Source organism: Camelus ferus, chromosome 11 (genome assembly GCF_009834535.1).
Source record: "Camelus ferus isolate YT-003-E chromosome 11, BCGSAC_Cfer_1.0, whole genome shotgun sequence".
Lineage (NCBI taxonomy): Eukaryota > Metazoa > Chordata > Mammalia > Artiodactyla > Camelidae > Camelus > Camelus ferus.
Genome location: NC_045706.1, coordinates 48,409,040 through 48,422,812, shown reverse-complemented (window position 1 = coordinate 48,422,812; position 13,773 = coordinate 48,409,040). Strand labels below are relative to the sequence as shown.

The window sequence follows — 13,773 nt, the reverse complement described above, 5'->3', positions numbered from 1 at the left end:
AGTGTGATTCAGTTATGCACAGATATATATATGCTACTTTTCAGATTCTTTTCCATTATAGGTTATTACAAGACATTGACTATAATTCCCTGTGCTATACAGTAGGTCCTTGTTATTTATCTATTTTATATATAGTAGTGTGTATCTGTTAATTCCAAACTCCTAATTTATGCCTCCCCTCTCTCTGTCCCACTTTTACCTTTGGTAACCTTAAGTTTTTCTATGTCTGTGAGTCTATTTCTGGTTTTGTAAATAAGTTCCTTTGTATCATTTTTTTAGATTCTACATATAAGTGATATATTTATCTTTCTCTGACTGACTTATTTCACTTAATGTGATCATCTCTAGGTCCATTCATGTGGCTGCAAATAGCATTATTTCATTCTTCTTTATGGCTGAGTAGTGTTCCATTTTGTATATATATACCATATCTTCTTTAGCCTAAATGTTGATGGACATTTAGGTTGTTTCCATGTCTTGGCTATTGTAAATAGTGCTGATATGAACATTGTGGGACATGTATCTTTTCGAATTACTGTTTTCATTTTCTTCGAATGTATGCCCAGAAGTCAGATTGCAGGACCATATGATAACTCTAGTTTTAGTGTTTTAAGGAACCTGCGTACTGTTCTCCGTAGTGGCTGCACCAATTTACATTCTCACCAGCAGTGTAGAAGTGTTCTCTTTTCTCTACACCCTCTCCAGCATTTATCATTTGTGGACTTTTTAATGATGGCCATTCTGACCAGTGTGAGGTGATAACTTATTGTAGTTTTTATTTGCATTTCTGTAATAATTAGTGATATTGAGTGTCTTTTCATGTGCCTGTTGGCCATCTGTATGTCTTCTTTGGAGAGATGTCTGTTTATGTCTTCTGCTAATTTTTTTGATTGGGTTGTTTGTTTGTTTTGTTTTATTTTGCTTTTGATGTTGAGCTGTATAAGCTGTGTGTACATTTTGGAAGTTGATCCCTTGGTGGTCACATTGTTTGCAAATATTTTCTCCCATTCTATAGGTTGTCTTTTCATTTTGTTTATGATTTCCTTTGCTGTACAAAGGCTTTTAAGTTTAAGCAAGTCCTATTTGTTTATTTTTGCTTTTATTTCCACTACTGTAAGAGATGGAACCAAAACAATATTTCTTTGATTTATGTCAGAGAGTGTTCTGTGTATATTTCCTCTAGGAGTTTTATAGTATCCAGTCTTACATTTAGGTCTTTAATCCATTTGGGTTTATTTTTGTGCATGGTGTTAGACAATGTTCTAATTTTATCTTTCTACATGTAGCTGTCCAGTTTTCCCAGCAGTACTTATTGAAGAGATTATCTTTTCTCCATCGTATATTCTTATCTCCTTTGTTGTGGATTAATTGACCACAAGTGTGTGGGATTATTTCTGTACTTCCTATTCTGTTCCATTGATCTATGTGTCTGTTTTTGTGCCAGTACTGTACAGTTTTGACTACTGTAGCTTTGTAGTATAGTCTAAGAGTGTATCTTCCAGTTCCATTCTTCTTTCTCAAGATTGTTCTGGCTATTTGGGGTCTTTTCTGTTTCCATACAAATTAAAAACAATTTTTGTTTCAGTTCTGTTAAAAATGCCATGGGTATTTTGATATGGATTACATGGAGTCTATAGATTGTCTTGGATGGTATGCTCATTTTAACAGTATCGATTCTTCTAATCCAAGAACACATTATGGTATATCTTTCCATCTGTTTGTGTTGTCTTTGGTTTCTTTCATCAGCATCTTATACTTTTCAGAATACAGGTCTTTTGCCTCCTAGTGTAGGTTTATTCTTAGGTATTTTATTCTTTTTGATGCAATGGTAAATGGATTGTTCCCTTAATTTCTCTTTCTGATATTTTATTGTTAGACTATAGAAACATAGCAGATTTCTGTATATTAATTTTCTATCCTGCAGTTTTAGTCAATTGATTGATGAACTCTGGTAGTTTTCTGGTGGTGTCTTGAAGATTTTCTATGTATAGTATCATGTCATTTGCAGACAGTGACAGTTTTAGTTCTTCCTTTCCAATTTGGAGTCCTTTTATTTTTTTTCTTCTCTGATTGCTGTGACTAGGACTTCCAAAATTGTGTTGAATAAAGGTATTAGTTTGATTTTACCATAGTGGGAAAATGAACAGATTTTGGCTATGTTTAAACTGATGGATAGAATTAGTTCCCATTTACCAAAGGCTCTGTAAAGTCCTTTGAGGTCCAACTTAAATTCCCTCATGTCTTCTATATGGCCTAGGTCACTCAGTCAGTATCAGTGTTTTTTTTCAGTTTCACCACATGTTACTTTTCTTTCTTTCTTTCTTTCTCCCTTCCTTCCTTCCTTCCTTTTTTTACTTTACTTTACTTTACCTTACCTTACCTTACTTTACTTTACTTTATTTACTACTTTGCTTTGTGTTAAAGTTAATGATTGAGTAGAAAGAGCACAGACAATATACTAAATACCCAGTTCCATTTTGAAATGTACCGAAATAACAAATCACTATGTTGTGTACCAGGAACTAACATAGTATTGTAGGTAAATTATACTTTAAAAACAGACAAACGAACAAACACACACACATAGAAAAAGAGATCAGATTTGTGGTTACCAGAGGCAGGAGAGAGGTGGTGGGAGGAGGAATGGTAAAAAGGTAATCAAAAGGTACAAACTCCTAGTTATAGGATAAATACGTACTAGGAATGTGATGTCAACCTGATAAATATGTTTAACATGATAATATGTCATACAGGAAAGTTAAGAGAGTGAATTCTAAGAGTTCATATCACAAGGAAAAATATTTTTAAAATATTTCTTTAATTTGGTATCTATACCAGATGATGGATGTTCACTAAACTTATTCTGATAATCATTTCATGCTGTATGTAAGTCAAATCATTATGCTGTACACCTTAACTTTTACAATGCTAAGACATGTCAATTATATCTCAATAAAGCTGGAAAAAAAGTCATTTGGCATAACATAAGGTTTTGTGATTCCTAGAAGAACCTGGGCAAAGCCAGGCTAAGAGAAAGGTCCAGGTGAAAGAAAAATTAAGGACTATACTGTTTTTATGAATTAAAATTATGTATTATTGGAAAAAAAACCAGTTCAGACTTTGAGTCCCAGTTACTTGTAGGTGGGAAGAGAAATAGAAACTTCTGTGGTTCTTGTGAGGATTAAATTGGAAAGAATAAAGTACCTGGCACTGAGAAGGCACCCAGTAAATGTCAGTATCATTTCCATTTCTGAGTTTCATGTCTAGTTTCCTTGGTGGTCTGTAAGTTCCTTTAGGGCAGAAAATATGTTTTATATTCATAGCGCCTTGTGTATAGTAGGCTCTAAAGATTATTTGTTGAACTTAATTTATTGTCCTGCTGTAAAATTGTCGCAATATTATTTCCTATTTCTGTTTCTTCTGTCACCTTGAATTGAGATAAACATGTTGCTTTTGTGAAATTGCGGATTTAATTCTGTAGAATGCCATTATTATATGACTTATTCCATGGAGTTTGAAATATGAAGGGTCAAATCATTTCCCTGGAAACGTTAATTATATTCTGTAAAATCTTATTACCCTGTCTCATAACACCATAATCATGGTGGAATGCTGGTGTGTTTAGGATGGTGAAATCTCCATCTGTAGAACTCTGTCTAATGGCACACACTGAGAACATGGGAAATAAATGACATAAAGAGAGAGCAAATGCAAATGTCTTGCAAATGATATCACTTGACATTTTCAATCACTAATCCTCTAAAGTATGTTCTAATTTACTAAAATAAACCAAGAATTCAATTTCTTGTGAGCTTCCTTTGCTTAATTAATTATTAGTAGCAGAACAATATTCTGTGATACGCTGCAATTTGTCTCCTTTGTGTTTATCTAGTATCTGACTTAAAAATGAAGAGAGGCATTCTGATTTAGCAGAACTGATTTCATAACTCATCTCTGTTATAGAGTAGAAATGAATAAATGTTTGCTGAACATGCTACATGTGCTTCAGTCATCAAAATGTTAGTTTTCCTTTCTTCTCAAAATGTAAGATCTGAGAGATCTTCCTGGCTGAAGTTTGCTGGGTGCCTACTCTGCATAGATATATCTACAGAGGCAAGTGGCTACCTTTGCATAGACAAATTTGTTTCCATGATTGGAATGTGAGAGCTTCTTTAATACTTTCTCATTATGATTTGAAATTATACATTCGTTGCAATTTTTTTTCTTTAAAAGTAGCAGCGTATACTAAAACATGAAGAGTTAAAAAAATTTTTTAATGGAGTATGCTCTTTTGTTGGAATGCGGACTAAACAGGCTTCTCATTCATGCAATAATGATGGTTGTACTTAGCATACAGTTAGTTTCTAATGCTTTATAATGGTGCTTAATTATTTAATTGAAAGGCAATTAGCAAGCCTTTGTTATCTCTGTATTATGGAGAAACTGAGGCTCAGTATTGACTATTTCTCTGTGTTAGCTCATTAGGAATTTTAGAAAAATATGCTGCTCCTAATGATTTACTTTTGCTTTAATTTCAGTTTCAAAAGGCGTTTGAGTCTCTCAAAAATGTTTCCAACAAATCTGATCTCCAAAAAACCTATCAGAAGCTTGGAAAGGAGCTGGAAAATCTGGATTATTTAGCCTTCAAACGTCAGCAGGTAGGATTCAGAGCTCTCCTTGGTGGAGGATATCATCACTTTATTCTTCTCACCTTCCTGCCTGTCAGAGGTTCAGGTGGATCTGGGGAAGCTTATCTTCTAATATTTAGGGCAGAAGTAAGTTGTGCTGTGTGGTGCTGACCTGCTGTGTTCATATGGCTTCCTGCAGCATTCAGTGTAGTCCTTACTTTTAGATGTGCATTTTAGGGGTGTGTGTCCTTATACCTCTCTTAAAGAAAACCCTTGCTGGTTTGTGAAGGTCTAACTACCTTGTGATTAAGGAAGCCTCAGTGGCATAAAGGGAACCTCTATGTGGCTTGGTCAGTTGGCTGTTATTTTGACAGAGGGATACTTGTGGAGAAAAATCACCTCTAGACTAAGAAAATGATGTGGATGAACATGCAGAATTAAGAAAGAGAGTCATAAAAATGCCAAAGTAGTTTTTTTTTTCAGTTTCGCTTTAGTTTTCTTGTTTGATCTCTGAAGATTAGTAAAAATTTGCTAAACGTGTAAGACTGAAGAAAAACATGCTTCACAAATACAAGTCTTTTAGCCTCTTTGTATAGAAAACAAGATAAATCCAGGGCCCAAGTAGACTTTTATAGAGTTACTTTTAGAATTAGCATTTTATATTATTAATAATCATTAAATTCTGTGTGCAAGATCCTGCCACCCTAGCTATCTACTTTTCCCAAACTGGATCTTCTCCAGGTTCTTTACAGCCACTAGGTGTCAGGATCGTCAAGCTTTTACTTTGGTCGAATGTTTATTCCGATCAGAACAACCAGTTAGACGTTTAAATTAGGTTGCATGAAATTCAGGAATGTGCTCAATGATGGATGGCGTCTAGAAGAATGACTAAGTGGCTGACTCGCATGGCCAGGCACCGAGTCCATTACTTAAGAGTCTTTCCTGTTAGTGCGACAAAGGGTGTGACTCTCTTACCATTGCCTAATTCACAAATTTTGGATCTTTTCGAAGGGGGTTTTCAAAGCAGTACTTCCTATATTTAGTTATATACCTCATTAAGTCAACATGGTATAGTCTAGAAATACTGACTTGAGAAGAGAATTATGTTCTAGGTTTTGCTTCATCACAGACATGATCTTATTTTCCTAGGAGTTGTATTTGTTTTGTACAATGTTCTGGGGTAATACAATATCATGCTTTAATTTATATGATAAAGGATACAATATCCATTTGTTTTATTTACTTATTTTTATGTTAGTGATGGCCTAGGTATGAGTACATGTAACAGAAAGTAGTCACAGTTACTGAGAACTATTACAGTAAGCTCTCAAATGATGCTGCTTAAAATTCACACTGTGAGTCACTGCTCTGGCCTATGTAGTGTTTAGTCCAGTTTTGTTTCCAAGAGCTATATTTTACCACTGAGGGCTATTTAAGTTGGCAGGCAGTAGTCACTGTCCTCTTCTCTTATCCTTTCTCATTAGCACATTCTCAGTGATTAGAGTCTTACATTAGCTAATTGTGAATTTGGAAAAATGTGAACACTTCAAGGGCAGAAGGGCAGAATTCTGGAAGAATGGCATTGAGGACAATAGGTAAATTGCATGTGTATGAGAGGAAAAGATGGGCATGTGGGTGTATGTATATGTATACATATGCGTGTGCATATATAAATCTTATGTACTGTTTATTAAATGACAACTATGTGCCACATAGTGTGATTAGCACATTTAGGAATTAGATCATTAAATGCTTATAATAATATAACTAGGTTGATTTTATGAGCACCATTTTACAGATGAGAAACTGTTAAGGGAGTTAAGTAACTTGCCTAAGGTCACTGGGATAGTAAGACATGAAGCTGAGCTTCAAATACAAATTTAGTCTGACTCCAAACCTGGGATTTTCCCAATATGCCTATAGGGAGCAAGACTAGGGGATAGTAAAGTAAAGAGTTCTAGGCATGCACTATGAAAGCATTTTTAGGAGAGGCCAGACCTGGGTCTTAAAGAGACTTCTGAAAATAGGCCTCTGATGAGAGGCAGAAGACAGGGCCAATTCTCTCTCCTTCTCTTTCTCTCAGTGGAAATTGTTCAAAATATACAGAAACACAGAAGAATTTTTGAAATAATGTCTTCAGACAGCTAAGAAAATGTATAAACTTTATTTTTATAATCTTCTAAGTGTTAAATATAGTACATGTAACAGAAAGCAAGTTCTAGTAAACCTTATTCACCCAAGGCAATTCTTTAAACTTGAAAGAACAGATCCTTCTGAAATGGACTTGCTTGCACACATAGTATACTGTCAACCCTTTGCTTTACATGGCTCTGCCTTTCTCTATGTCTAGTGATCATTTTTTTCTACCTGGAAAAGATAGAAGAGGGATTGGAAGGAAGTGGTCAGAAAAAGGATGGTTGAGTAGAATGAAAGTCAGAGACCAAAAAGTGATTGAAAAGAGAGAAAGGGGACTTTCAGGGATAAGATAAGAGGGATAAAGTAAAGGAAATTAAACTCTGTTTGGTTTTATACTACATGCATTTAGTAGGTTAAAACATTGATTTTTTTGAAGAATTAAAAATATCTCAAAATAGAAAAAGGGAAAAACAGAGAGAGGATTACAAGACTATATAGTGAATGACGGGGGTGTGGCAGAGAAGAGAAAAGACAAACTCTAATTCCCATTTGCTCCCAAATGTAGCAAAGCTTCTGAGAAATTTGTATTAACCAAGTACTGTACCAAAGTCACAGAGGAATGGTTGTGTTTCCTGTATGGGCAAGGTTGAAAGAGTCAGAACATTAGCTTTTCTCTGACTTGGTGGGATTTGTCTTTTATCTCCTATCCTATTCCATATAAAGCCCTCCCCCTGCATCCCCCCAAATCTATAAACTCCCTGCATCCCCCCAAATCTATAAACACACACTAGTCCATTTTCTCCTACTGGAGAAAATTTAGGTCTCTGTAAAATTGCAGTTCAGCTAGAAAGTTTCTGCCTTATAAGGCAGGATTCTTTGTATCAGTGAATTAGTCAGGCTTTGTTTCCTGGTCCAAACATATTTATCATTTCTCTTTGTGACAGAACGTAAGCTTCATAAGGACAGGGCCTCGTCTGTCACCTTCAATGCTTATATCCTCTGCAGTTATCACAGCAGTATCTGACCCGTGGAAATACTCAATAAATACTTGTTGGTGCTGTTATTGCTATGAACAAGGAAGCATGCCAAAAGTTTTGGTCTCAGATTATAGGCAATTAAAATTGATGTGTCTTACAGCACTTCTAAAATTCAGAAAGGCATTAAGTACTAGGCTTCCTGGGTACCAAAGGCTGACAGATTGCTCTTTGCTATGTGCATTATTTAGATTTTCTTCTAACATATTTCATTTTCCACCTATTTCTTTAAACAAACATAAAGTATCAATGTTACCTTAACTATGAATTATGGATGTACAGTGAACTGACTATAATTACCGTCTTGGACTCTTTCATTAGATTTTTTTCTGTCGCGTTCTATGACATTTTAGACATCATTTTGAGAGATTTCTTTCCCTGGGCTAGACAGATCCCTGGAGTACTTTGCTCTATTCTTTTACCTCTCATTTTAGGGGTTCTTGTGCTTTCTCTCCTAGGTGTGAGCTTAGCTGTTTCCCTTCCCCTCCCTTTCCTTTTCCATTTGTTTGTTTGTTTGTTTGTATGTCTTTTAAAGAGCAAGTGTTTATGCTTCAACTATTCCTTGGGCTATATTTTAGGTTGGAGCATAAGCATCCCTCCATTTTCCTAATGTCAAAAAGACTAATGTTAAAAATAGCTTTGGTTGGAAAAGATGAGAGGAGGCTGTGATAGATGAGGTGGTGGTGGGGTTTGATGAATCAGTAGGAAGTAAATGGATGACAAAGCCATATTAACCCAAGAATTGGGAGACTTTTTCAGTTTCACTACATCTGGAGATGGAATCTTGGAGTTTATATGCTTAGACTGGTTTTTATCCTCCTGGTTGATAATACTTAGGAATGATAATAGCAAGCTTCAGCTGTTATATAGAACCCAGGTTTATATATTAATTTGAGTGCTTATAAATCAAGAGATTTCCTTGGGGCTTTGGTTTTTTGGAATACAATTTTAAAAAGCTTGGTATTCTGGACTCTAATTTAATTCGTTTCTCTCTTCTATCCTTAATACTTATAACAGCATTTTAAGACACATCCCCTTTCCAGAGGCTTCTGAAGTCCTTTGGTATAAATTAAAGTTGACATTATTGAGTTGAACATTATGTAGACTAGAGCACTATTACACACTGATGTGAAAATATGTAAAATTAAAACATTGTACTTCAGATTTTAGTGGAAAGTCTTTCAGCTTTTCTCTGTTGGGTATTATGCTGGCTGTAGGTTTGTCATAAGTAGATTTTATCACGTTGAGTTATGTTCCCTCTATACCCACTTTGGTAAGAGTTTTTATCATAAATTGGTGTTGAATTTTATCAAATGCTTTTTCTGCATCTATTGAGATGATCATGTGATTTTTGTCTTTTCTCTTGTTGATGTGGTGTATCACGTTGATTGATTTGCCCATGTTGAACCATCTTTGTGTCCTTGGTATGAATGCAACTTGATCATGGTGTAGGTGTATGATCTTTTTTATGTGCTGTTGGATTCTATTTGCCAATATTTTGTTGAGGATTTTTGTATCTGTGTTCATCAACAATGTTGGCCTATAGCTTTCTTTTTTGGTAGTGTTTTTGTCTGGCCTTGGTATCAGAATGATGGTGATTTCATAGAATGAATTTGGGAGTATTCCCTCCTCTTCAATCTTTTGGAAGAGTTTGAGAAGTACCGGTATGAGTTCTTCTTTGTATGCTTGATAGAATTCCCCAGTGAAGCCATCTGGTCCTGGACTTTTGTTTGCAGGGAGGTTTTATAGGTTTTATATTGCGGTTTCTATTTCACTTTAGTGGTTGGTCTGTTCAAATGATCTGTTTCTTCTTGATTCAGTTTTGGTAGACTGTATGTTTCTAGAAACTTGTCCATTTCTTGTAAGTTGTCCAATTTATTGCCATATAGTTGTTCATAGTATTCTCTTATGGTTTTTATATTTCTGTGGTGTTCGTTGTAATCTCTTCATTTTCATTTCTTATTTTATTTGTGTGCTCTCTCTTTTCTTCTTGGTGAGCCTGGCCAGAGGTTTGTCAATTTTGTTTACTCTTTCAAAAAACCAGATCTTGGTTTGAATTTTTCTGTTGTTTTTTTAATGTCTATTTTATTTATTTCCTCCCTGACGTTTCTTATTTCCTTTCTTCTGCTGACTTTGGGTTTTGTTTGTCCTTCTTTTTCTAATTCTTTTAGTTGGTAGGTTAGGTTGTTTATTTGAGATTGTTCTTTTTTGAGGAAGCCCTGTATCACTATGAACTTCCCTCTCACCAATTCTATTTGATATAGTATTGGAAGTCCTAACCATAGCAATTAGACAAGAAAAAGAAATAAAAGGGCCTTTTGGTGCTGTGGCCACAGCCATGAGTATGCTCAGGCTTCAGAAGAGGCTTGCCTCCAGTGTCCTTTGCTGTGGCAAGAAAAAGGTCTGGTTGGACCCCAATGAGACCAATGAAATCGCCAATGCCAACTCCCATCAGCAGATCCCAAAGCTGATCAAAGATGGGCTGATCATCCAAAAGTCTGTGACTGTCCATTCCTGAGCTTGATGCTGGAAAAACACCTTGGCCCACCAGAAGGGCAGGCACATGGGCATAGGGAAGCAAAAGGGTACTGCCAATACTCAAATGCCTGAGCAGGTAACCTGGATGAGGAGGATGAGAATTCTGTACCAGCTGCTCAAAAGATACTGTGAATTTAAGAAGATTGACCACCACATGTATCACAGCTTGTACCTGAAAGTGAAGGGTAACATGTTCAAAAACAAGCAGATTCTCATGGAACACATCCACAAGTTGAAAGCAGACAAGGATCTCAGGAAGCTTCTGGCTGACCAGGCCAAGGCCCACAGGTCTAAGACCACGGAAGCATGGAAGCACCATGAAAAGCGGCTCCAGGCCAAGAAGGAGGAAATCATCAAGGCTCTGTCCAAGGAGGAAGAGACCAAGAAATAAAGTTTTCCCCCTCTTGTCTGTACATGATGGCCTTGGCTATTGCATGGATCACTCATTCAATAAAACAAGGCTTTATCTGTCAAAAAAAAAAAAAAAAAGAAATAAAAGGGTTCCAAATTGGAAGAGAAGAGGTAAAATTGTCGCTATCTGTGGATGATGTGATACTATATATAGAAAACCCTAAGGGATCCACACAAAAACTACTAGAGCTGATAAAAGAATATGGCAAGGTAGCAGGATACAAGATTAACATACAGAAATCAGTGGCATTTCTTTACACTAACAGTGAAGTATCAGAAGAGGAAAGTAAAGAAACAATCCTTTTAAAAATTGCATCCAAAACAATAAAATACTTAGGATAAATCTGACCAAGGAAGTGAAAGACATATGCAGAGAACTACAAAACATTGACTAAGGAAATTAAAGATAACTTAAAGAAATGGAAAGATATCCCATGTTCTTGGATTGGAAGAATTAATATTGTTAAAATGGCCATACTACCCGAAGTGATCTACATATTTAATGAGATCTGTATCAAATTACCCAGAACCTTTTTCACAGAATTAAAACAAATAATTCTATAATTTATGTGAAATCACAAAAGATCCAGAATTTCCAAAGCATTACTGAAGAAAAAGAATGAAGCTGGAGGAATAACCCTCCCAGACTTCAGACAATACTACAGAGCTACAGTAATCAAAACAGCATAATATTGTTACAAAAACAGACATGTAGATCAATGGAACAGAATAGGGAGCCCAGAAATAAACCCACACACCTATGGTCAATTAATCTTTGACAAAGGAGGCAAGAACATACAATGAAGTAAAGACAGTCTCTTCAGCAAATGGCGTTGGGAAAACCAGACAGTTGCATGTAAACTAGTGAAGTTAGCGTACTACCACAGCATACACAAAAATAAACTCAAAATGGCTTAAAGGCTTAAACATAAGACAAGACACTATAAATCTCTCAGAAGAAAATATAGTCAAAACATTATCCGACATAAATCTCAGCAATGTTCTCCTAGAACAGTCTACCCAAGCAATAGAAATAAAAACAAAAATAAACAAACGGGACCTAATTAAATTTACAAGCTTTTGCATAGCAAAGGAACCATAAGCAAAACAAAACAACAACCTACAGAAAGGAGAAAATACTTGCAAAAGATGAGACAGACAAGGGCTTAATGTCCAGAATATATAAACAGCTCATGTGACTTAATAAGAAAAAAAACAAACAACCCAATCCAAAAATGGTCAGAAGACCTAAACGAGCAATTCTCCAATGAACACATATGAATGACCAATAGGCACATGAAAAATTGCTCAATATCGCTAATTATCAGAGAAACGCAAATCAAAACCACATTGAGGTATCACCTTATACCGGTCAGAATGGCCATCATTCAAAAGTCCACAGACGATAAATGCTGGAGAGGGTGTGAAGAAAAGGGAACCCTCCTACACTGTTAGTGAGAATGTAGTTTGGGGCAGCCATTATGGAAATCAGTATGGAGATTCCTCAAAAAACTTAAAATCAGTATGGAGATTCCTCAAAAAACTTACCATATTATCCAGCAATCCCACTCCTGGGTATATATCCAGAATGAACCTTAATTTAAAAAGATGGAGAAAAGACAGTCTCTTTTTTTTATTTTAAATAATGTATTTTATTTAATTCAATAGATCCAAAATGTTATCGTTTTCAACATATAATCAGCATAAAATTTTTGAATGAGATATTTTACATTAAAAAATTTACTTATTTAACAATATCATATTTTAAAAAAATTGAAGTACACTTGTACAATATTATATGTTACAGGTATACAATATAATGATTCACAAAATTTTAAAGGTTATACTCCATTTATAGTTATTATAAAATATTGACTATATTTCCCATGTTGTCCAATACATACTTGTGGCTTCTTTTATACTTGATAATTTGTACCTCTTAATCCTCCCATCTCCATCTTGCCCCTCCCCTTTCCCTCTCCCCACTGGTACCACTAGTTCCTTCTCTATATCTGTCAGTCTGTTTCTTTTCTGTTATATTCACTAGTTAGTTGTATTTTTTTAGATTCCATATGTAAGTGATATCTAACAGTATTTGTCTGAGAAAAAACAATCTCTTTAGCAAGTGGTTTTGGGGAAACTGGATAGCAAAAAACTAAAAATAGACTTACCATATGTTCTAGCAATCCCCTTCTGGGTATCTATCCAGAGGGAACTCTAATGCGAAAAGATACATCCATCCCAATGTTCATAGTAGCACTATATATAATAGCCAAGACATGGAAGCAACCTAAATGTCCATCAGCAGATGACTGGATAAAGAATTTGTGGTACATTTACAAAAAGGAATACTACTCAGCCATAAAGAATAGAACAATGCCTTTTGCCATTTGCAGCAACATAGATGGACCTGGAGAATGTCATTCTAAGTGAACTGAGCTAGAAAGAGAAAGAAAAATATCACATACCACTCATATGTGAAATCTGAAAAAAAAAAAGGACACTATGAACTCATCTACAAAACAGAAACAGACTCACAGACTTAGTAAACAATCTCATGGTTATTGGGGAAAGGGGATGGGAAGGGATAAACTTGGTAGTTTGAGATTTACAAATGTTAGCCACTAAATATGAAAACAGATTTAAAAAATGTTTCTTTTGTGTAGCACAGGAAACTATGTTCAGTATCTTGTAATAACCTCTAATGGAGAAAATATGAAAATGAATATATGTATGTATATGCATGACTGGGACATTGGGCTATACACCAGAGATTGACATATTATAATTGACAATACTTCAATTTAAAAAAAAGATACATGCACCCCAATATTCATAGCAGCACTGTTTATAATAGCCAAGACTTGGAAACGACCTAAATGTCCATCAACAGATGACTGGATAAAGAAGCTGTGGTATATTTACACAGTGGAATACTGCTCGGCCATAAAAAAGAATAAAATAATGCCATTTGCAGCAACATGGATGAACCTGGAGAATGTCATTCTAAGTGAAGTAAACAAGGA

The 13,773-nt window shown here is 35.3% G+C and overlaps 2 protein-coding genes across 7 annotated transcripts in view; both read left to right on the top strand.

Moving 5' to 3' along the window:
- CTNNA3 (catenin alpha 3) overlaps nucleotides 1–13,773 on the top strand; it is a 1,348,033-nt gene that overhangs the window by 123,059 nt on the left and 1,211,201 nt on the right. For all 6 annotated transcript variants that reach the window (XM_032491498.1, XM_032491494.1, XM_032491493.1 and 3 more), the window contains one exon: nucleotides 4,539–4,658. In XM_032491498.1, the coding sequence (XP_032347389.1) occupies nucleotides 4,539–4,658 (120 nt within the window). The remainder of the gene's footprint in view (nucleotides 1–4,538; nucleotides 4,659–13,773) is intronic.
- On the top strand, nucleotides 10,075–10,834 carry LOC102516613 (60S ribosomal protein L19-like). The gene is given in 1 exon segment (XM_032491501.1): nucleotides 10,075–10,834. A coding segment is annotated over 1 exon segment (591 nt). The 5' UTR covers nucleotides 10,075–10,136; the 3' UTR covers nucleotides 10,728–10,834.